Raw genomic sequence first — 25542 nt, forward strand, 5'->3', positions numbered from 1 at the left:
CGCCTTCTTCTGTAATACAGGCTACCTCCACTAAAAAAAACAACAACTTGATAACATGAGTAATGATATTCTGGTGATGATCATTACTCATGTTATCAAGTTGAGCACCTCCACCGAGAGTGCACAATACCCTAACTTTGTGGTTTCAAAAATTACACGTTTTGAAATTCAATATGAATCTGCAAGTCCAGTAGGGTAGATGATATTTCAAAGATGAGCAATCCTTCAAAACCCGAGCCCACGCCTGGACTGATGTCTACCTGTTTTTTTTTTTTTTTTTTGGGGGGGGGGGGGCGGTGACTTCACTTCCCACCAAACTTTATTGATATCTGAACTGTAATTCTTCGTAAATTTTCCAGCTAGAAAACATCAGGACTGGAATTAAAACCTTCTTAGTGGATATTATAAAGTACCTAAAGATATATCACTTTAAAAAAAGAAATAAAATATTACAACAACAAAAAGACATCACAGTACTGACAGGTGATCTCTGAATTGCAGAGCAGAAACACCATCACCCCATCGCTGACTTTCCAATGGGCTTTTATAAATGCATTTCCTTCCATCACATTATTGGTGCATTTATGTGCCGCTGACAACAAATTACATTTCTGTCAATCCCCTGTCCCTCCGTCCCTGCCTCCTCCTAAATATAGCCTTTAATCACCACCTTTGTGATCGGTTATTGTCTGGTTCATGTGTTAAAGTGAGGATGGCAGGATTGTCCTGGTTCCTGTTCGTGGCGACGGCTTACTGTACCTGTAGAGACTGGAGGGAGTCGGAGTTAGTGTCGCAGTACAGGATGATGTTGTTGGCCATGCTGAAGCTCTCTCTGACTCCCAGGTGGTAGAAGAGCGAGGGCTGGCGAAAGGCATCCGTCATCTCCACCACAGCGATGTCTGATAGAAAGAGACAGGTACAGGTGTGTTGTTAGATATCAGTGTAGCTCTCGAACTTAATACTTGGATTAAAAGTGTTCCAGGACAGGGCCTTTTCCAAACTGCTGCCACAACAATGGAAGCACAATATTGTTTAAGTGATCATTGTATATTAGTGGGTGTGGGGGGGGGGTACGTACGTAGGCTGGCAAAACTATTTTATTTACTTTAAACATCGAATGAAGTGATTCTTTTACATGTGATGCTGAACTGAGAGCTGAGCCTTCTAGCTAACTAACTCGCTAGTAAGCCAGCCGGCCTCTTAAATAGTAAAGTTTAACAACTTAAAACGGTCCAATGTGTTGGAATTTCTCCCATCTAGCGTTGAGATCATATGTCGCAATCAACTCTCTCACGCCACGCAGTTTAAATTACATAATACAGCCACGATAGCCTTCACGCTTCAAAAAGCCGGTCCTTTGCTCTTTTCAATCTCCTTTTTCTTTTTCTGGGCGAAGAAGAAGACTCTTGTTCCTGAAATTTGGATTTTGAATACGTGCGGTGAACATTCCATATTTCCTTTATTAAAACCTTGCCGGGGCCGGGAAGAAACAATACCCATTAGCAGATTAGCACCACCTGTGAGTTTATTGTGTGGCAGCTAAAACGCAAAAGGCAGAGCAGTATATAGAGTAGAGTGGTCCTGTATGACCCTCACTGGCTGAGGTATTTCAAAATGGCGCATGAATATGGAGTGTGCATGTGCAATATGTTCGCATGCGCAGGACGGATCGTGTACCGACATACCCCACAGCGTAGAAAAGACACTCTCGCCAGATCAGAACTTGTAACTTTTTTACAGTAGGCTCGCCTTCTGTAACTAGTGAAAGGACGTTGGGTGGATTAAGCAAGCTAATTTTTTTTTAGTCATGACTAATTAATTATTGACTCTGCATCATCTGTACTAAAGAAAATAATCACTTTATCCAAAGTTTAAAGTGAATAAAACTGTTTTTGCCAGTCTACTTACTGACGCAATTCCATCCCTCCCACGAGTCCCACCGGACTTCTGTGTGCCGTTAACGGGAAAAAACCCTTTTACAGTCAATCGAAAAGAAATAGATCAATAGAAAACCAAGCGGTGGACCAAACCACTGTGAGGAAAGGGAGGGGGACTCTAAAAGGTTCTAAACTTAAAACACATTGTGTTGCCCCATTACCATTTTTCCAGTTATTGCCACTTACACAATTATTTGAAGTGTATATTACTCACAATACACAGCACGGTTTAAGTGATATTTTTAGGGGGGGGGGGACAAATAAAACAGCAACATGTTTTCGTGTGGAGTCAATATTACAAGTGGCAGTGTTGTTATTTAGATAATTAAACGACTTGGCAATCCATTTAAGAAGCAGTTCAGGTAGAAAGTGTGCCATTGCTGCCTAACTCTTATCCTGCACACATCTTTAAGGTTAAAACTATTTTCAATTAATCAATTGGTCGACGACAAACAACTTTAACTAATTGTTCGATCAATTACAGTAATGGTCGAATGAATATGTCAAGTAAAAGTGCATTTTAGTGTTGAATATCAGATATGAGATTAGACTGATACTAAACTTGGTAACAACGACATTTCTCATTACTGGCAACTGTCCAATTTATACTACATAATGTAAAGCCTGCATCATGTCAATGACCTTGCTAACACTTGATATCAGGCTTTCATTTGAGCCAACATCGACTGACACGTAGTTCAAAAGGTTAATGGACGGATTCAAAGCCACATCATGTGTGTGTCAGTATCACATACTCCAGGTTGTTACAGGTGGTGTTTACAGCAGTCGGCTGTAGACTCGGGTGTCAGAGAAACAAGTGGAGCTCACTCAGATTCACACTCATGAAAAACAGATTTAATGGAAGGTGGTGTGGCCCAATCTTTTCAACTCTACCTATGAATACAAATACCACACGGAGTCCAGCTGAACTCAAGCATATGATCTGGATCAGAAGTGTCACTCAAACCAGCGGGGGCTAGAGCTTTTGGTGAAGGGGCGGAGAGTTCCCAGCCTTGAACCAAGGACTTTCACAAGCATAACAGACTGCAGTGTTACCAAAGAGCTTAGTCATAGGTGTGCTGTTGAACTGAAACATAATGTACAAATACCATTTGATAAATAGGTAAAATTAAATACCTCAATGCTTGCATAATGGCATTATGATACGTATGTGGCATTGAACTAGGGCTGTGCAATTCATCCGATTTTAATCGCGATTTGGCTCCTAAAGATCACAAAAACAATGTATTTGTGAAAAACTATTATTTTGCACATTACGTTTTTTAAGTAAACTCTTTTTTGTCTTGTGTTCTGAGTGAAAGTTCAAAGCGGGAAATTTTCACTGTTGATTTGTTTAACCGGTACAATAAATGCAACATATTTCCAAAAGTGAATGTTTAAGTGTGTTAAATAATCATGATTTTAATGTTGACCAAAGTAATTGTGATTATGATTCTTCCCATCACAAGACACTTTATTTGTCCTGCAAGGGGAAATTAGATTTTTTAGACTGTTTTTACAGTTATAATAATCAAGCAGCCCTACCTAACAGACTGCTTTTGGTACCAAAGAGCTCATTCATAGGTGTTCTGTTGAACTGAACTATAACGTACTAATACATTTGACCCTGCAAAATCAAAAAATCCCTTAAATTCTTGCATTGATATGGCCTTATGATATGTATGTGGCAATACACACAGGTGTAGGTGGTAGAATAAGAATGACAGTGTTATGGAGGCCCAGCCCACTCATGAGGTGAGGTGGTACACGCTGGTCCTGAGGCCGCCCAGAGACACTGATGACAACACAAACACATCAGCCCAGTGGCTGCGCTCCAGTAATGACATAGTAGCTCAGGGATTCACAGAGATAATACTGCACCCTGGTTTTTCCATCTGTTTCCCAACCCTCCACCTCTCTGTGTCAACAAACACATTACATGGAGATTAGGAGTGATGAAACTCTGATCCAGCCAGTTGTGTCTTTTACCCCTTATGGGTTGTTTCAAGCTAGCACTAAAATAAGCACTTTTTCACACTCAAGCAAGTCAGATGAGAGGTTGCTCTTTTCTGACCAATTTCCGTTATGGACCATTTTAGGCTCGACAGAACAAAAACAGTGGAACGATATATCGGGATGGTAACAAGGAAGCACAACCTGCAACTTTAAAGTTTTGATTCACTCTTACTGCATCATTTCCTGCTGTATCAGGCACCTGTTTCAGCAAGAAAACTCCGATAAATCCACTATTCCTCGCTAACACTGGACAACAGACAGACACAGCAACTAGCTGGCAAACATAATGGAGCATTTAGCAACACAAGAATTAGATATTTCCCTCATGAGTTAGCAAGAGTTTCCTGCCCACAAGTGGCCAAAATAATCTATTAATGCAGCTTTAAAACAGCTCTGATAGCTCTCTCTACTTATCAGACAGCCGCCACACTCATTAGGATGCAACACCAGCAGCATGGTGAAAACTACTTTCTCTCTCAGATATTCTAATACAAGCAACCATGTGAATGCTCATAATTTGAACGCACAGTTAACATCAAACAGTCACTTTAATTCATTCCAACACAACACTGCAGAGAGAAGCCTATCAGAGTCTGGCTGGCTGCAGCGGTGGAGAGCTTTTGTCAGTGATGAGGGGCCATGCAGCTCCTCGCACTCATCATCAGCACATGCAAATTCATCCAGGAAGCAGGTACTTGTTGCTGGCCTCAGAGGTTTTCATTATCAACCCCTTCCTCCACATGAGCTTTAGAAAACAGCCTTTTCAAACATTTCCATATCTGTTAGGCAAGCAGAGGACAGGATATACGGGACCTTAAGCTCTGTGGCTCTCTGCAGTGATGCAGAACATCAAGAGGGTTTTTGCTCTTGAGCAGCTAGTCTCTTCACATCAGGATGTCTACTGTGTGATTGAGTGCACATTAGGTTTCACTTTCTGACGTATAAGACGGAGAGGTAAAGTACACTCTAATCCTCACTCACTGACCATTGCTTAACAGCAGTTGTTACTTCTACATCTATGAAGCATTTCTATTAATATCTCAACAATCACACACGATGTTCACTGAATGTTCGGCCATCACCTGGGTCCAAAGCAAGACTGAGTGACTGGCTTGGGAAAATTGGAACTCCTGGACTCTTTTGGGATTAACTGGACCTTAAGCAGATACAGTATTTGCCCACAAAGCCAAATCTTAATGCAAACCATAGCAATCCTGAGTTTTTAGCTTCTTCAGTGCTCTTACTTTTGCAAACAAGGTGCTGAATGTCAACATCCAGGCAGCGCGGGTTGGCTGATGAATAAAAAATAAGCTTGTCTCATTTCTCTGCTGGAGGTAGACCCTATCAATATTACATCTCAGCGATATTTGAATGCAAACAGGCCATCTAAAGGCAGCAGGGTGAAACAGAGCTGTATTTCTGACAAAAAGAAAAGGAGGTTGCACTCGATGAAATGGTTGGGGTAATTCTGCATTGCTTTGAACCTCACTTACTTCACAGTACATTTGAGCCAAGGAACATGTTTGGTGTCATAGGGCAGGGCTAATATACATAGGTGATGATTAAGGAACACAGCCGTGAATATAAGTGACAGGAGACTCGCCAGGAGCAATCAGTGCAGAGCTCATAAGAGCCTTGAACTCACAATAAAGCCCCTGAGAGCTGACAACACGTGACTGGTGGCCTATGTCGACAGTGTGGATTGTGTGTTTCAGTCTAGATGCACACATACTAAACAGTAATATTATAAACCCAGAAAGTAGGAACACATGCCGGACCTTAATCAATCAAACGTCAATTAATCAGAATACTTGATTGAGCCCCTCCGGGAAATGATGTAGCTGCGGTTTCAAATTCAAGCTAAAATAAGAGTAAGAAAAAGCAAGTCAATAAGTGTATAAAGTAAAATAGCTACAGTAAAAAATTAAAGTAAAGTGAGGTTAGGTTATAAATAAGATGAGGTTAAAAAGATTGTTTCAAATGGATTCTACAAATTCTATTGAAGTGCAGTGTCAACCTCAAGTATAGTACCAACATAAATACAGATGAATCCTTAATAAGTACAGTGTGAAAAATAAGTAGTGGCAGGATATAAATAAACAATTTTCAACATGTAGCTGGTAAATTATTGCACCAAGAGGGAGGAGTTATATAGTTTGACAGTCACAGGAAGTAAAAAGAAACTGAATACAGCGGTAATCATACAGAACCACTTTCGTCCCACATTTCCCCGACAGGATGTTTGGCTGTCATTACAGAAACAGGTGTCTGACTTGAAAGCCCGGCAGCAGTTGTAATGCAAGCAGCTTCTCGTCTCCTCACAAACGTAGGGAGTCATTGTCAACAAGAGCTAAGATGGTTAGTCAATCAATTAGTTATTAATAATTAGTCATTTTTAGCAATGCTAGTGGTACGGTGATTTCAGTATGCCAGTCCACTGCTTTTATCAGGAGTGGAATATCTCAACGACTATTGGATGAACTGCAATGCAATTTTGTTCCGACACTGATTCCCAGAGGATGAACCCAAACTAGTTTGGTGACCCCCTGCTACTTCTTCTAGCGCCACCAATAAGATTGATATTTGTGGTTTAGAGTGACATGTCTTGAAAACTATTGGATGGATTGTCGTACATTTGTGTTTGTTTTTTTACATTCATGTTCCCCTCAGGATGTTTTCTAATGACTTTGGATCTGTTGGACTGTTGGATCCCTAGACCTTAAGCGCCATAATCCAAAAGCATCAATGTGTCCAATACTTTGGTTTATGACCAAATACTGTACTTGCAAAACTAATGCAGCTGTATGTTGTGTCTATGTGATAACTAGCTAATGTTAGCATGCTTAAACACTAAATGAATGATGGTGAACATCATACCTCCTGAATAGCATGTTAGCATTGTCATTGGGAGCATGCTAGCATGCTGATGTTAGCACTTAGTTAAAAGCATAATTTTGCCCATGTACAGCCTCACAAAGGTGCTAGCATGCCTATACAATCTAGCTTCTAGCAAAATTACAAAATACTTTTAGTGACACTCTTTGATTTCTTTGTTTTTTTTAAAAATGATTTTACACTCTATATTTGTCATGTCTAACATAACAAAGATATATAATATTATGCTCACTTTGGGCTATGTCGAGGAATAATCAATAATGAAAACAGTTCTTACTTAGTGTTTAGTTAAATATGTATGATCTCCTAGAAAAAACATTGCATTCTGGTGTTGAGTTACAACATAATATGCACAGTTCTAATAAACAGCATTGCATTTGAAAGGACTAAGAACATGATCCTAACAAACATTTGACTATAGGACTAAATAAACCAAAGGAGGAAATGATTCACAATTCTAGGCACAGTCCCCATGTTATGAATACACACTAAGAAAATGTCACTACTCTAGTACACGGTACATCTAAAATGTGTTTTACAATCTGCCAGCAGAATCAGGACGGCTTCTTGCCACATTAGGAACAACGCTCTTGAATTTATGGGAACAAACCGCACAAAACCAGAAAATGTCCTAAAGACTGTGCCTGTCATTTTCCCTGATTCAACAGCAGAGCATCTGAATATTTTCTGGAGAGCGTTCAGATGTCGTGATTGCTTACCAATTCAACAGCGGAGCTGAGTGCATGCCAATGTAACAGCAGACCTGCCAACATAGTGTTGACAGAAGGCTGTGTAAAGCCAGTAGCAGTTGAGTAACTTGAGCAGTCACACTTTTAAACACCTCATCACACGTGCTCACCTCAGCTGTTGTAGCAATCACCTCAAAGTAAACCCAAGTCTATCTACACCGGCGAGAGATAAGACAAACTGGAAAAAGAAAACATGCACAGCACTGTCCTGATAATCCTGCTACACCTCCTACGGCTGGAACGGCTACTGTTGACCAAAACTAAATTGATTCCCTCGCCTACTGCTCAAAGCGGAGGAGGGAAATAATTCAATATTCTTGTGCACTATTTGGCTTCCAGCAGCTACCGGCCTGCTGCTGAAGGTTCCTCAGGCCCGGCGGCGCCTCTGAGGGGGAGAAGGAGAAAGGAACGAGGGCGGCGAAGGGCGATGAGCGGCTAAGACAGTGAAGAGCTACATGAGTTGTCATGGGGTCTCATTTACATACGTGGCATACACACAACGGGGCTGAAAATGTGCGTACACCACTTCTCAAACTTGACGGGAGAATGCGTACGCACATTTTGGAGACGATGGGAATTGGCGACGCAGATGGTGAGGTGGTGAACTGAAGTCAGGCTGCAGAAAGTAAATGTGAGAATTAGGATTACCTGTAATATCTCAAGTATTGATGCCTCACACACGTTATTTTCTCTCCATATCATCCATGTTATGAAGAATAAATCCAGCAGTTCCATTTGCGTTTGTACTGAGGGATAATTGTTCCATAAACACCTTGTAAAATCCAACTCAACTCTTTAATCAAACTGAAAAAAAAAAAAACTAAATCAACCCGACTCCATGGAATACATGATAGCATCAAATACCCTACCATTAGATAACCGCAGAACACAGTGTAAATGACCAAATGTCTGTCTTTAATACTGTGCATTTAATATCAAAGTCTGAAAATACAGCCGTCGTTACACTTAATGTCCTCGTTATCGATCCGAACTTTAATACTGTTGGTGATTAAACCTGCATGAAGAGAAGTGTTTTTGCCTTTTACACTTTAGTCTTCAAATTGAATCTCGGGGTGGGGGATATAGTGGATGCTGTGTTTTTGGCAAAGTGTTAGTAATTGTTCTAAATAAAATACTGCGGTGGACTTTTTTTGAGATTGTTGTGGCCCAAAATTTGCAAAATTTGCATCATTTTGTTTGTTGCAATAAAGTTGTGGGGGACAGAGAAAGTTTTTTTTTGTATATAGTTATTTAAAAATAAAAAAGGAACCTGTTTTGAGGAGAATAACATTTCTTTAGGCTGAACTTTCCTAGTAACCTCATCAATTAGGCTGAGGATGCTGCAAATGAAAATGGCTGGGGGATTTAAGACAAAAAATAAGAATTTATTGAATGAATCAAATTTGAACATGTCTGTCAGTAGCTTGTTGATCTTTACATTGTTAATTAATTTCCCATCCTGGCCTGGGACATCCATTCATACGGTTTAATAAAGTACTTATTGGACTTTAACTTATCATTGCACAAGTGTAGAAATGTTTCTACAAAACGGGCTGAAATGTTTTGCGCGGTCTTTCGCTGTACGTTTTGTTGGTGAATGTGAGATGTTTGAGTCACACGCGTCACATCTTCAGATCAGAAACAAGGAAATTAATTTGGCGACGTACATGTGACGTCAACCAGTTCCTAGTCCCGCTTGGTCACTGGCTCTCAGAGTCACATACTGATTCAAAGTCTGGAACGTGGGACTGCTGGGATTGGTTGACGATGCAGGAAACTCCAGTTTGCATAAAGGTTGTGGTGATTGGTCAAAATTGCGGGTTGCACCAAACTCGCGGTGATTGGTTGAATTCACGTGAATTGGCGTCATCGCGATCGTCGCAAAATCCTGGCTGGACTGATTTAGGGTTAGAAATTGGCGTGTACGGGGCAGAATAAGAGGCTGACTCACGCACGCACACTTGTTGGTAATCTGTGATTTATTAAGAGAACATTGTTTACAGATGTGCCTGCACACAGTTTTATAAATCTGAATTTTTTTGGCCATTTCTGGCTTTTGGGTATACAGTACAGAATACAGTTTTGGGTACTCACTGCTCACCTGACTGCTTCCACCAGTTACACATGCTCTTTTTTTGGAGGGGGGGGGATCTGCTCAATATTGTATGCGCAGAAGGATCTTAATGTCACTGGAGACTGTTTGAGTGGATATGGATTATCTCTGTAACTCAGTCTTTCTCTCTCCTGTGCTCGGAGCCAAATGGAGAACATACATTTAGACACAAAGAAATCTATTTTAATGAGTGTGGGCTACAACACTGAGGCTGCGTCCATCTTCTACACTATTTATCTCTAAAGCTACAGTATAGTGTATGAAAATGAAAGATACAAACCAACTTTATTGTCCACCATAGAGGATTTCTTTTTGTGACTAGTCCTTTAACTAATAATTTTTTTTTATTAATAGTAATTTATACTTTATTAATCCCAAAATGGAAATTATGTTTTCACCCTGTTGTTAGAATAAACTCAAGGTTAACTTGCAAGCTTGACTTTTTGTCTAAAGAAGTATCTATGCATTTAAAACAACAGGTTGCATATTTATATACACAGCCAGTCACATCTTGTGTGGCATTGCTGATCATTAAAAAAAAAAAAAAAAAGTTTTAAAGTGTAATACTCCACCACTCACACAGCACCACAGCACCTTTCATATAATCTGTTTTACCACGCACGGTAAGGGAAGAATAAAATGTTTGCATGTGTCATTTCTGTGAAAAAACACTTTTGTTTTTGTGTAAATGCCGTTGTGCTGCGATGCTAAAAGCACTCCAATTACTTTGCAACAGCGCCGTTTACACTGGTCCCTCAGGGGCCAGCTTTAATGGTCTGCAGTTTTGTAGGCAGAGCAGAGGTACAGTAAGTAGATAAAGCACTTGTTACAATCAATTACACATGAGAACCATGGAGACTCGGCGAGGAAACGGCTGTATCAGATGTGAGGGAAACGCTCGGTGTGTTGCTATTGAGGTTTTTTTTGCCTTATCGGTTATTGCTAGCAGAGGAGGAGGGAAGGAGGCTTGTGTTAGCGGAGCAGAGTCCAGATGGAGGATTTCCCAAGAGTGTGGCCAACACCGAGGACATTCAAAGACCGTGGAATTAGTGTCTCCAATCTCCATTGGAAAGGAGAACTTTTTTCCTCCCCTTAAAAAAAAAAAAAAAAGTAATCAGAAAAGACTAATTCTGTCCAAATTTCCAGAAACAGAACTTTTGCTGGTATACTGCTGGGTTTCTTGGCCGGTTACTGCCACAGTAGTTTCGCTTGCCAGACCTACCTCTAAAGCGCTGCGGAGTAAGGTCTGGCCCTGTCACACATTAAAAAACAAACACAGTTTGGGTTGTTTGCATTTCTTAAACCATTCACAATACTCTTGGGCGGCGCGACGCTTCAGAGGCAGCGGATCTGGAAATTGGTCTCTTTGTTAGGTGGAACATACATAGATAGATACATAGATAGATATTTATTGATCCCAATAAAATGGGAAATTTTAGCACAATGGGAGGAAAAAGGGGGAAACATTTTCAAACATTTCCTGAATAAGAAAAACGCCACATACTAATCAAGGCTGAAGACCTTTCTTTTTGATGCTGCCTTTCTTTAAATGACTGCTCATTTCTTTAAATTTCTTATGCTGCACTGTAACTTTTATTCTTGTGTTTTATGTGTCCTAATGTTTCTATTTTGTTTTTAACTGTCTATTCATGTGTTTTATTGGTTTTTAATGCTTATGATTTTTAACTGTTTGTACTTGTGTTTTATCTGTTTAACTGATTTTGTGTAAAGCACTTTGAATTGCCCTGTTGCTGAAATGTGCTCTACAAATAAAGCTGCCTTGCCTTGCCTACTATATATAAATATCCATGAATATATTTAAGAATTTTGGGGCATTTATGTCTTTATTTGACAGGACAGCTGTTGACATGAAAAGAGGCGAGAGAGAAGGAATGACATGGAGCAAAAGGCCGCAGGTTCGGCCCGCTGCGTCGAGGAGCAGACCTCTATGTATGGACGCCCGCTCTACCGACTGAGCTGTCCGGGAGCCCGCACATACAATATTAAAACAAAGTTAATTGTACACAGAATACAGTAACATGAGCTCTTTAAATGAGCTGGATACATGGTTAAACATAATTTGCTCTTACCAGTGTATGGCCGTGTGTATTTTGTTGCAGTTCAATAGTAAATGCCGTGAACATATTCTTTGTAAATCTCCGGTGATTATCCGGTTAATTAATTGTCCTCAATTCAAACTACTGTCATGTATATTGTCCTGTCAGCTCCATCCCCATATTTGTGAAAATACAGCATGTAATTTGAACAAAAAAAGGGCCTTGATAATCAAAATATTGATCCATAGTGTTCCACCAGGTGAGTTAACCAGGCACGGGCGCCTGGTAGGCTCACCTGGTGGAGCGTGGTGAACACCCTGCCCTAACATACATGTATAAAGATGTATAACATGTATAAAGGCCTACCATACCAGGGTACCTTTAAGTTTGACTTGGACCCAAGTCACAAATATAAGAATTTTGAGTTGACTCAAAACATTTCAGTTTTGACCTTCTCAAATACTGACACAAAAAAGCATTGAACCTTGAAATCCTTTTGAATACTTTCCTTAACTTGGACTTGCGCTATAAGACTCAGGACTGGTTCCAAAGCACTTGGAAACAGCTCTGCAGGATAACGTGTTGGTTTTAAGTTGGACTTTTTGGTAAGAAGGTTTTGTTCAAAGCACGTCAGACAGATTATCAGATATTTGCAAACTTAAAAAAAAAAGTACACATCACATAAAGTTCTGGAAAAGTCAAAATTACAGAAATCAGCTCCGTAACAATTTCAGGTTAAACAAGGTGGTGCATGTTTGTTGCTCACGGAGACGACATTACTCATGCCGTATGACATTTTTACAGCTGCTGTTTTTTTTTTATTTTTTTTATTTGACACTTACAAAAAAGATAAAAGTGTAGCAAAAAAATGCATTCAGGACTGGAGCAAAACTATCTTGAGCCACTGACTGACAAGTGAAAGTGGACATTGTCTCTGGAAGTGGTCAGACATCTATATGAAGTCAGGTTCAGCTACACGTGAAGCCAACATATCACACAAAAGTATAAATAGACAGTGTCCCAAAATATAACTCTGGGAATGGAAGAAAAGCACCATACAAGTCTTTCAACTGAGCATTTCTGTCTACAAATACATCTCTACCCCCAGAGGATAATATGGGAAATGCTAGACAATAGTGATTTTGTAGTTTAGATGCCCTGCCCAGCAGAAAGATTAATGCTCCCTTTATTTTAGAAACGACCCTGAAAAACAGGATTCAGGAAATGAGAACAACCTTTCCAGTTGCACCGTTCTTTTTTTTTTTTTTTTATACCTCTGCTCCACTTTGTTGCCTTTTTACACACTCTGAGATCTTACAAACTGCTGTGCCATGGCCCCAAGGGGGGAAAAGCTGAGAACAGAATGTGAATTCATCCACATCTGATAAACACACTGGGGAAAACTTGTGCTGCTGTTGCCCCGACTTGCCTCCTTGATTTACAAAATTTGCTGAAACAAGAGGAATTTCCATTGATGCAGAGTTAAAAAAAATATTTTAACCTTAACTCAATTACTTTTAAGCAACTGCTGTGACTTTTACTCTCAAGAGTTTTAGCCATGTCGCTAGCACGGTTCCAGGGAGGATTTCAATGTCAAGGTCTGTCTGCCGCTCCGTCCTCCACTTTGGTCCAGACTGAAAAACCTGCACGTCAAAGTTTTGACTTATCGGTGTGGCCTCTAGCTCACCCAGTAAGAGCGTTCGTCCCATGGTGGCTGAGCCATGCTCAGTCCCTTTGCTGCGTGTCATTCCCCCTCTCTCTCCCCCTTTCATGTCTGTCCACTGTCTCTTTAATAAAAAAGGGACAAAAGCCCAAAAGAAAATCTTTAAAAAAAGTTAGACTTATCCAGTTAAATATCTCAAGCTCTACTAGATGGATTGGTTCCAAATCTTGTACACATATATTCATTTTCCCAGAAGATGAAACCTTGTGATTGTTGTGTCTTTTTAACTTTTCCTCTAGCCTCATCATTGTCTACTTCTTTTTGAAAAAAGAAGCGATGCAAAAACAGCAGACAAACTCCCAAAGCAAATGCAAGAAAAAAAAAACGTTGCATCCAGATTACACAACTGAAGTTCTCCAGGCCTCTAGGGGGAGCGCTAAGTGGAACTGCTTGATTTTCAACCCCACGGGAAGAGAGCGCTCTGCTTTTTTATTAGACAGTCTATGCTCCCGTCTCATGCCCTCCCGGTCTCTCTCTATCTTATCTGACAGCAGGGGCGGCTGTGGCTCAGTGGAGCGGTTGCCTGCCAATCGGAAGGTTGGTGGTTCGATCCCCGCCCCTGCAGTCTTTGTCGAAGTGTCCTTGGGCAAGACACTGAACCCCGAGTTGCCCCCGGTGCTGCGCATCGGAGTGTGAATGTGTATGAATGTTTATCTGATGAGCAGGTGGCACCTTGTACGGCAGCCCCGGCCACAGTGTATGAATGTGTGTGAATGGTGAATGTTCCCTGTAGATGTAAAAGCGCTTTGAGCAGTTGTTAAGACTGGAAAAGCGCTATATAATACAGCACATTTACATTTACACATACTGACTGCACTTACATGTTCGGCGTACAGTATATGAAGAATATCCTCTTAACAGACTGTTTTGAATGTTGAAATATACAGTAGGGAATTACTGTTATGAGTCTGCAGAGCAAGTAAAGATGTCAAAGCAAAAACAACTGATGTGATATGACAATGAGCGCAAGTGTTTTATCACTGACATGCTTCAGGTGTAATGTGGATCTCACAACAATAATGAATACAGAAGAACAAACTGTTAGCTTTCAAATTTCGACTCCACAGCACACTACGCTTTCTGTGGAGGAATATCAGCATGGAAGAAACTTTTCCTTACCAACAGTGTGCCTACAGTCTACCTCTCACTCAGAGGGGAAGTCACACTTCCCCAGACGCCATGCGAGTGGCCTGTGGGCTAAGTCCTTCTGACCTTGTGCTCTCTAACCTCTGACAAGCAGCCAAGCAGACAGAGTAAACAGGAGGGAGGATAAACAACTTAGCAGCGGGCAAGCTGATGGGATTTCAGAGCAGCACAGCCTGCCAGTCGGGAAGTTGAGTGTACAGTCTTATGCTGGTGAATCACGAGACGCTCTCAACAAGAAGCGATCAGCTGCCTCCCGGCAGTGTTGACACTAACCGTAATAGGACCTCACCTGCTCTCCAAGGATTACATCTGCCTCCTAGATTAGATTTTAGATTTTACACTTATATTTTAAACTAAAGCCACATTGTCAAAGATACATTAAAAAACATCAAAGAACAACAAATCCTAAATGTTGAAATGTTAGAAAAATAGTCACAAAATGTCACAAAATGTCACAAAAAGTCACAAAATGTAAGTATATGCATATTGCATAATAAAACAAGCACCATGCTTTCTCTACACCAGCATTTGAAAACAACAAAATCGGACAACCAAATAAATTAATGTAAATTAAATTGGCGTGTTCTGTGAGTGGGCAAAGTACATCCTTGCAAACTTCTCTCATCAAGTTTAACTTAGTGAACTTTGACACTCGAATTTCTGTCAATTAACCAAGTAACATGTTGTCTCGACAGAGTTGCCCTTTAAAAGAAACAAAGCTGTACAGTCCAAAATGGAGGAAGCTGTTGTAGCTTGTTTTTCCGTTTTGCTCTATCCACTTTTGTTCAACCTTCCACCTTTCACTGTCCGATTACAAACCGCGCCAGAAGAAAGAAATGGGTTGCAGTTAGATATGTAGATGGTACAAATATGTTTTGTTCACAAAACTTTGTTAACTTATTTTCCCGTTAGCGACTAAGCTAACAAGCGACAGTTAGCAAGCTAGCGTCCACTGAGAGCCCCCCGTCTTCAATAATACTAATTGAATTAAATTAACGTACATGTGGAAAGAAATGACTCTGAAAGCTCTTTTTTGACTGCCTAATGCTAGCTTAGTTATTCCCAGCTGGCTAGCTTGTTTGCCATTAGCTTGCCTGTTACAGTAGTTCACCAACTAGCCCTAGTAAGTAGCACTGCTTATTTTGTGAAGACATGCAGATGAATTTTGCTTCAAACCTGTCAAAATCAACATCTATAATGACAACTTGAACAGTTAAGGGGCCCATGCAGGAAATGCAGATACAGTGTACCGTACCTGTGATAAAATGTGTTGCCTTTGAATTTAGAGATGTTGTTGCTTTTCAGAACTCTTAAGTAGGTGTTGACCGCTTCACCTCAGAGCTCAACAACGGGCTTCTAACAAAGTAAAAGCACAAGTGGACAGCCTGAAACACAATTTGTGAGTTGCTGGCAGAGCGGTGAGCGGTGGAGTCGAGCACAAAAACAAGTAGGAAAGCAAACACTCAGACTGGGGCGACGCTGCTTTGAAAGGGCTCTGGACTTGTTGAAAAACCCATTGTGCCCTCTGTAAATTACACAGCCATGCAGCGTAATGATCAACTGGAGAGATAAAGCTCTTAATGCCCCTGATGTGACCGAAGACTAGGGCTGCACGATAGGACCTAAAATCAACATCACGATTAGTTGCACATTTTACCTTGATAACGATAAATGATCGATAATTTAATTTTTGGGGGATTTTAAGACGGACACTGACTTTTTTTTGTATGAAGTTTAAAAAAAACATATTTTGCATGATGAAAATGTGTAGAGGCTATACTTGTTAGTCCTTTGAAACAGCGAGTTGTCTTTTAAGCTCCTCAGAATTTGCGTGTCGGGCCGCCACCGCATTTTCCAACTGGAAAGTGTTATTTTTGGACCCCGCACAACGTTTTTAAAAGGAGAAAATAGGCCTATCAACAAAAGTAAATGATCAAAACTTTTGTCATGGGAAAAATACATCGACAACAGCTTCAGAATTTTGATGTTGATACATTTTCGATTAATTGTCCAGCCATACCGAACAGGAAACCCACAAGTCAGTACAACTGATCCTTGATAAATATTAACTGTTTATTTCAACATTGTAACTGTGTATCCAGACACTATTGCAATTCCCTGCCACAAAACTGACATGTGTTGCTTTGAAATCATTTAAAATATTACATGAAGACATGTATTAGCATTAGCAACTATCTCATCATTTCTTTGTCATATTTCAGGAGAATAAGCAATTTGTTATTGCTCTGGCTGGATGTGTTTCTATCAGCATCAGGATGTCAACATGCATCAGTATATAAAATGTAATTTTGTTATCATTTCATCAACATCCTTCATTGTTGCACTGCAAGTCACACAGCCGTCAATCAAAACCTCAGATTGTTTTAGTTTATCCTCTATCATTGCTCTAAATCATTGTTTACCAGATAGGACAATTACTTGTTTTCACTATGAGGAAAGCAACAGCAGAAAACTCTGAACAAATGCCTTCAATACACAGTGTGGTTCTGATCTCATAGCTGTTACAACATATGTAACATGCAAGTCAATTTCCAATAGCTTCAGCTAGCTGTGACTCCATGTAAACTTGTTACCCTATTTGTTTGAACGCCATCATATTACATCACCACTATTATTCCCACCTACAAAGGCTGCTGATTGGCCTGGCTGAACCTCCAGTCATTCACAAGACCTTTGAACTGCTCGACAAAATGTAAAGAGGTTGACGATGATTTAGAAATCTGGAATCCAGCAAATACAGACTCATTCTCCCACTGCAGTTCACACTGACGCAAGGCCAGTTCAACAGAAGCAGCCTGTTGCATTAAAAAAAAAAAAAAATCACACTAAAGCACCTTGCACTTTGCTCACTCAGTGAATGTGTGTGGTCATAGTCAACAAAGGGCAGTTTTGGGTTCTACAATAACGCCTGGATAAATAACAATGACTCCGATGAGTCAGGCCAGACGGAGGAGGGAACCAGCAGCTCTGCTTGCAGGTATCTCGGCTGCGGGGTTTTTTGTGTGACCTGTGACCTTTGAGACCACTATCAGCAACAACTCATTGCAGAAATAATTATTAAGAGGTGGTTTAAGAGTGATTGCTTTGTTGATTATCACCATTTGACCCTGTCGTTGCAACTATGCAATATGCATTAAGTTCTACAGAAGGCAGGGATACCATGGACAAGAACATGCACCTTAAAATAGTTTAAGAAAATTAAAGATTGACATCTGCTTAAAAGTGTAAAAACCTTTCAACTGCAATTTGGGGCAGATATACTGACAGCTTTTTTGTTGCCTAATTTAGAGATTTCGGAACTAAGATTTCGTTATACATACATAGCACGTAGTGAAATTAACCTGCAAGCAAGGTCACTGTTATGGTAGTATATAGAGGCCCTAACAATGTCATGATCATGCTGTGAGTAAGACAGACTGAGCAACACGTTCACACTACACCTGATCAATATGACTTCAGATCTCATGTCGGACTTTGGGAGCAGAATCTGTGATTATTAGTTAGCAGGGGTTTTCCAGCATAAATTATTTTTTGGTGCCGCTGCCCCCCCCCCCAAAGAGGTTTTAGTCAGCCTCAAAGAAAAATCACCAGTATCAAATAATACAAATTGAGAATAAACATAGCAAATCCTCTCGTGATGTGTTTAAAGGAGAATTCCGGTTGATTTCAACACGTAGCTCTGTTACATTTGGATAGCTGTGAGTAGAGAGAAAAACGAAACCAATCGGTGCTGCCTACACCGTGTTATCCTCCTGCTAGAGTTAGCACCCAACAGGCTTAAACAGGGCAGGTTTTAAAAACATATTTTTAGCCTCTAAACATGCTCGAAATGTCATTACCAGTGCCTAGCCATGTGCAGTTATTGCTTCCGAGGGAACACAGGGAATTTGACTCCAGTAGATGTGACAGAAAGGCATAAAGGTTGTGTTAATTCAGCCAGTATTTCCTGTTTTTCGGTGAAGTCCGCACTAGAAACAAGACTTTCTGTCACATCTACTGCAATCACATTTACTGTGATCACTCGGAAGGAATAACTGCATTGGCCTAGCCATGTGCGATTGTAATGATATTTCGAGCATGTTTAGAGGCAAAAAACCCATTTAAACCTTGCCTTGTTTAAGCCTGTTGGGTGCTAACTCTAGCGGGAGGATAACTCGGTGTAGGCAGCACCGGTTGGTTTCATTTTTCTCTCTACTGACAGCTATCCAAATTTACAAACAACAACGCTACGTGTTGAAATCGACTGGAATTCTCCTTTAAGAGCAATTTACCAAACAACCGTTAAACAAGCAGAACATAATGAATACTGAATACATGAATATTAGCGCTAATTTCAGATTTATCTCCAGAGTCAGGCTGTGTCAGACTCTCCTGGCAACTTATCTGAATATTAATATTATTTACTTTACCAGTTTTGTTAACTGGGGTTTTATTTATTCAAGCATAATACAGTTTATCAAATTGTCAGAAATTTGAAACCCCCCCCCCCCCAAAAAAAATGGGGGTGGCAGTAGTACTGTCAGTAGGGAGTTGGTTTGGGAACCGGAGGGTTTGCGGTTCAAGTCCACATACGGACCAAAGTATGGTGGTGGACTGGTAGCTGGAGAGGTGCCAGTTCACCTCCTGGGCACTGCTATGGTGCTCTTGTGCAAGGCACCGAACCCCCAACTGCTTGGGGCGCATGGGGGGCGCATGGGCAGCCCCTCCCCCCCTCAATATGACATCTCTCCATTAGTGCATGTATAGGTACTGAGCATGTGTGTGTAATAACAGAGTGAAAACATTGTAATTTCCCCTTGCGGGATTAATAAAATATACATTATTAATATTATTATTAATTAAAAAGGCCTAATCTGAGCCAGGATAAACCCATGCGTAACAGACAAAACCCTGAATCATAAGATATCGTTAGTCATTATTGTTGTCAAAAGTTTACTTTTTGTCAGCCTCTGCCATCTCCTAGCAAAATGTCCTCTTTGTCCACAGTATCATGTGAGGAGGACATTTCAGGAAAGTTAGAAACAGCTTGTACTTGAATCTGGAAAATCATCTTTCCAAATTAACAGGGACGAACATACTTTCAGACCGGCTCTGAGCTCATTGTTTAAAGGTTTCTTGTTGTCTGGCCTTCATCTCTGGTACACACTCGTGCAGGAAGAGGATGAAGCCATGTGTGTTTGGAGAGATAGAACAGAGTGTTTCAGGGAAAATGCCTCCGCCCTCCCATGCAAATTTACGAGAAAATTGCAGAGAAGATCAGAGGAAGGCAACCCAAAAAAAAAAAAAAAGAAGAAGAAGAGCGAGCTTGATGTGTTTGTACAGTTTATACCATGATGTTATGACAAGCAACAAGCAGGTCTTGTGTTGAACAGAAAGTATACAACTGTCTGGTTTCACTGGTGCACTCTTATCATGAAGGAAGTCTTTTTATTGAGAAGTTGAAACCAAAATCACACCCTAGCTTCCTGGTCCATTTCTCACAAAATTCAAAATGATTTCTGCCACTATGTTCTGTATTTTGAACATGCTGCACTTGAGAAGCATACTTTTTTAATCTACAGCTGTCCTTATTTTAATGCCTTTAGAAATTCGACCTAAAAGGATCATAATTGTATTTATGTTTGGCCTTTACATTAATGTTTTGTCTTTTAAATCTTTATTTTCGGTTTTTAAAATCACTATTGTAATAAAGATTTTTTTTGGCATTTAGGCTACTTAAGTTGCTACCCAGAGTTACAGTCTACACAACATGAGCCAGTCCAAGTTTGATGAAACCCAGTTGCATCCTTGACATTCATATTCTGGTATTTAGCAAAGATATTCTTCTTTATAAGGCATTGTGGATCTAAGGAATCTGGGCTATTCGGTTTTATTTGTACAATATCTTCTGAACAAATAAAGATCTCAAATATGTGGGGCGGTCTCTAGCCCACATGAAAAGCGTTTGCCCATGTAGGCTTAGGCGCAGGTTTAAATCCAACCTGCTGCCACTTGTTGCGTGTCATCCCCCCCATCTCTCTCCCTCTTCTGTGCATTTCCACTGTCTATGTTATTCAGGGAAAAGCCCCAAAAAATCTTTAAAAAAAAAAAAGACCTTATATGTGAGTGAAATGCAAACACTGGCTGCTCCTCCTGGCTCCAACAGACTGTACAGCCCAGATGCTTTTTATTTGACCACAATCCCTAAAAGGTCTGCTTTCCAATGAGTGTTTTTTCACTGCTGAACACTTCCAGTAGTAGACTGCACATACAGTATGATTAACAAGGGGGAAAGCGCTTTCAGTCAGATGGTTCAAGTTTGTTTCTCTGCTCAAAGATTCCAGTGGAAATTCCAGCCTCATGGCTCAAACCATGACACCCAGGCACTGGAGGCGCACAATGGAAGAGGGAAACTATGCATGGGGGGGGGGGGGGGATATTAACAATAACACCCACATTTGTGGAACAAATCAAACAACCCCAGCGATGCTCTTTTGCCCAATGAGTTCCAGCTTTGTTCTGTAGCCTACTGTGCAGAAGTAACTGTGACATGAAGGCGGCAGCCTCAAGCCCCGACATGCACAGCTGTGTGTTGTGTTTAAAGAGCTCAGAGCAACCTGTCCTGCAAGCAAACAGTTTCCAAGAAAGAGGCGATCAAGCAAAGGCGTGACCTTTGATCACACATACGTTTGGAAGAGAGGTAAGCATTAATAAGCCATCATGAAGTTATGGCACATTAGGGGGGACTGACTCCTACTTGGGTCTATTGATCTTATTGTTCAATCATTACCACTAGGAGTAAATATGAAGTAAATTCCTGTTAAATACATTTAGACAGGCAGACAGGCAGCATTTAATAATAATAATAATAATAATAATAATAATAATAATAATAATAATAATAATAATAATAATACACTCACAATTTACACTCTGTTGTTAATACACACAGACCTGAATTACACACACCTGCTCAGTACATATACATGCACTAATGGAGGGATATCAGAGTGGGGTTAGCTGCCCATGGAAAGGCACCCAGAGCAGTTGGGGGTTGCCTTGCTCAAGAGCACACTGACAGCTACCAGTCTACCGTGTCGCTGAACCAGCGACACTCCGGTTCCCAACCCAACTCCCTACTGACTGAGCTACTAGTTAGCAGTTTTGGAGTTTTTTGGGGGGAGGGGGTAGCTTTGGCTTTGGACTCACCTGCATTGTAGAAGCTGTCCAGCACCATGGTCTCCCCAAAGTCCAGTTTACCAAAGTTCACGGTCTCGAGCTTGCTGCCCACCGTATCGCAGGCGTCCTTCAGACACTGCAGGGCCATGCTCTCCGCGTTATTCTGCTGGCTCGCCTCTCCGTTCACCACATAGGCCACCGTCACCGGCCTGCTTTTGCACGACTTCCCGGTGGAGAGCAACCCCCCGCCGTCCATCGGATTGCTCCCTGGGGTCGGGCTGTGCCCCCCACTGACGACCACCGAGTCTTGCCAGAAAGTCCCGGCTGCGGGGATACCGAAGACGCCGCCGCCGCCTCCTCCACCACCGCTGCTGCTGCAACTACTGTCGTCGAGGCTCTCTCTGCTGGGGCAGACGCCGAAGCAAGGCACCGGTAAAGATATCCCGTCTTGGTCTTGACTCATCATGTTTTAAGGGTCACTCGCTGTCTTAATGTGTGGGTTGGGATGAGCGGCTTCTCCAGCAGTCCTCCATGGAGAGCCAGCGTTACGCACGGCGGTTACCCATGGATCCCGTGCACAGGCACGACGTGCAACCTTCCTCCGCTTCAACACAGGCAAACAACACTCTGTCAGCGACAGAGGTGCAACTACACATCATCCTGCATGTTTACTGTTGATTGCACGGGCAGATAAAACACCAGTTAACCGCAGATTGGTCGAAGTCACTGTTCCGAGAGAGAGGGGGAAACTCAAGAGGAAAAGCCACCAGAAACCGCGCATTCCTTCTCAGCTCTCACAACAAACCGACACACTTCCCAAAGTTGAACAACACCGCCGGCGTCCGGGCAGCGACGCCTACAGAAGGCAGAGAAACGTCACACCGAGTCAAAGTTAAAGGCGCACGGCGGCGTGTCATATCGTAAAAGAGAAACAGCACCGTGCACGCACAGACGCTGCCTTCATGTGCAGGCAGACCCTGCCCAGTTTCCACTGTTATCTTCCAGACTCACGCACTGGGCGGAGAGACGGCAGCGAGGGCCCGGTGGAGCTGGGCGGGGACACGATGACCAAATGTGATGTTTTGTGTGCTTCAGGAAAGGAGCAGTTCACTGTAAACAACACGATCGAACCACATAGGCATTCTTAGGCCACCAATTTGTCAGCTGATACAATAAACACGGAAATTGAAAGAAGTGAAAAAGGAAAAACGACCCTTTATTGAACATTATTGAGCCCAGATTTTCAGGGCTGTGAGCTGGAAGCATTCCATAACGTTGCAAACTAATTGCATTGTTTTGACCATTAATCTTGTTTGAACCCAACAGATTACAAAGGAGATTTGGGCAGTGATCATTATTCAGCTGTGAGAAGTTTCAGGCAACAATTTCAGCTGCTATCCAGTCTGCAAAAGCTCCACAGCTTCTAGGCGTCAAACGTTGGATTTGTTGTTCTCTTATAAAAATATTAGAGTTCCATTAAGTTTAATGAATTCACAAAGAAAATGTTGTCTTCTGTGTAAACTGTTTGTCAGTTTTCTTTCCTGTCATAAGGAGGACCTCTTGTGGTAAAGTCCTGATATTACAGGCCAGTGCATAAACACAGTCTAGCTCATTAAAGGTCCCATGGCAGGAAAATGTATGATTTTTTTAAACATTAATATGACCTTCCCCAGCCTGCCTTTCATAAGGTCATAAGGGCAAGGTTACCTCCCCTTTCTTTGCTTTGCCCGCCTCAGAGAATTTGGCCCACCCAAGGCTTTCAAACAAGTAATTTAGCAGTTGGTCAAGGCCACACCCCCAGCCTTCACCTTGCCCCCTCCTACAAATTCAGAACTGGCACATCCTAAGGAAAGCTCATTGTGGGACTGGCTGTAGTGGCTGTAATTCTGCACCAAGGCAGAATTTTGGAAAAGAGACATCAGATACAGTATTAGGGGACCACTGAGGTCTCTATAAAAGAGACATCAGATACAGTATTAGGGGACCACTAAGGTCTATATAAAAGAGACTTCAGACATAGTATTAGGGGACCACTAAGGTCTATATAAAAGAGACTTCAGATACAGTATTAGGGGACCACTAAGGTCTATATAAAAGAGACTTCAGACACAGTATTAGGGGACCACTAAGGTCTATATAAAAGAGACTTCAGATACAGTATTAGGGGACCACTAAGGTCTATATAAAGAGACTTCAGATACAGTATTAGGGGACCACTAAGGTCTATATAAAAGCATCCAAAGAGCACCATGTCATGGGACCTTTTTTATGTTCTATTCAAAACCATCACATGTAAAAATGTTTCTTTATGAAAGAAGACACTCAGGAATGTTGCACATTTCTTTACTTTTCTTAGTTTTCTATACTGTTTGGTTTTGCCTTGCAGTAAACTTTAACTATGTAGGAGGTATTACTGTATTGTACACATTAGTTATCTTTTTTAATTGTATATATTACTTATCTTTCTTTATCTTATTTGTACATATTACTTTTTTTTTAATAGATTACTTAACTTTTTTTCTTTATTTGTATATATTTCTAATCTTTTATATCATACTTGTTGTACGTGACCGTACTGCACCGTGGGTCGGAGAAGCATTTTCTACGCTCTGTATGACTGGCACATATTGCAGAATGGACAATGACGTTGACTTGACTTAAAAATCTACTAAACTACTTCTTAGATGAATGATCTTAGAGCTTAGCGTATTTGACAGCTGTTTGTCCTGACTTCAAGGCCGGCGTTAAACGACTCAGAGTGATGACCTTTGAACATGAACTTTTCATAACAGGGAGAGGGTCTACAAGTTAAATGTATAAGAGCTCAGTACTACATCTGGGTACAGTGTCTCATTGAGCCCTTTAAGATTTCAGAAATAATAACCACATACATTTCACATAAATTGTTATGTTGCTTTACATTTCCATCAACATGACGTGAGTGTATTTTTCTTGTTTTATCAACATCTGTACATATTAATTAGATATAAATCCTACAAGTTATACCCTGGCCTGATATCAATCAAGGATAAAAAATGTACTGTAAAAGTAATAATATCTTCTGTTTTCTGTAAATCACACTCACAAAAGATGTGCAGGCACAGCCAACATGTCAAAAGGTTCCTGACACTAGAATCATGTCAAGTGTTCAAAATGGAAAAGTATTCAGAGTTGACAATGAGAAATTCCTTAACATACAGTATATATTTTTAAAAACCTCAACAGATAAGTCTTTGGAAATAATAAAAAGCATAAGTTTGTTTTTGTTTATTATATTCATTCATCTGTTGCTGCTACTGGCCGCGGTGGCCCTTGAGTTTGAAGTAGCCTCACAGCACTACACATAATACAGGCCTACTAGAACTACATGTAAAACATCATACTGTATACAACTGCCACATAATACTGTGCATATACTGGACAATATTCCGCATTAAAGCAAGCAGGGCTTTAACATGCGTTTCTTTCTGTGGAATTGACATTAAATTTGATATTGTAGGCTGACAATAATATTTTCTCGTTTTTATTTTTAAGGTCCCATATTGTAAAAAGTTACATTTGTTTATTTAGGATCCTCATTTGTTCCTGCTCCTGCATTGCTATTCTTCCTGAGGTCCTTACAACTCTTTTGATAATGTGACAACGCAATACTAAATACACACTTAACAGTACATCATAAACAATATAAAATAAGAAATTTTAAGACACTATCATTTCATAACACAAC

The 25542-nt window shown here is 40.8% G+C and overlaps 1 protein-coding gene across 2 annotated transcripts in view; it reads right to left on the bottom strand.

Moving 5' to 3' along the window:
- Positions 1–22802, bottom strand: part of map3k5 (mitogen-activated protein kinase kinase kinase 5) — a 77638-nt gene extending 54836 nt beyond the window's left edge. Inside the window, exons 1-2 of one of the 2 annotated variants that reach the window (XM_032543722.1) lie at positions 21846–22802; positions 760–899 (exon numbers count right to left, since the gene is read on the bottom strand). In XM_032543722.1, coding sequence (XP_032399613.1) covers positions 760–899; positions 21846–22281 — 576 coding nt within the window. In that variant the 5' untranslated portion in view covers positions 22282–22802. The remainder of the gene's footprint in view (positions 1–759; positions 900–21845) is intronic. The other variant, XM_032543721.1, reaches the window with a different exon arrangement.
- Positions 22803–25542: the final 2740 nt, after the last annotated feature.

The sequence above is a fragment of the Etheostoma spectabile genome, chromosome 18 (assembly GCF_008692095.1).
Source record: "Etheostoma spectabile isolate EspeVRDwgs_2016 chromosome 18, UIUC_Espe_1.0, whole genome shotgun sequence".
Lineage (NCBI taxonomy): Eukaryota > Metazoa > Chordata > Actinopteri > Perciformes > Percidae > Etheostoma > Etheostoma spectabile.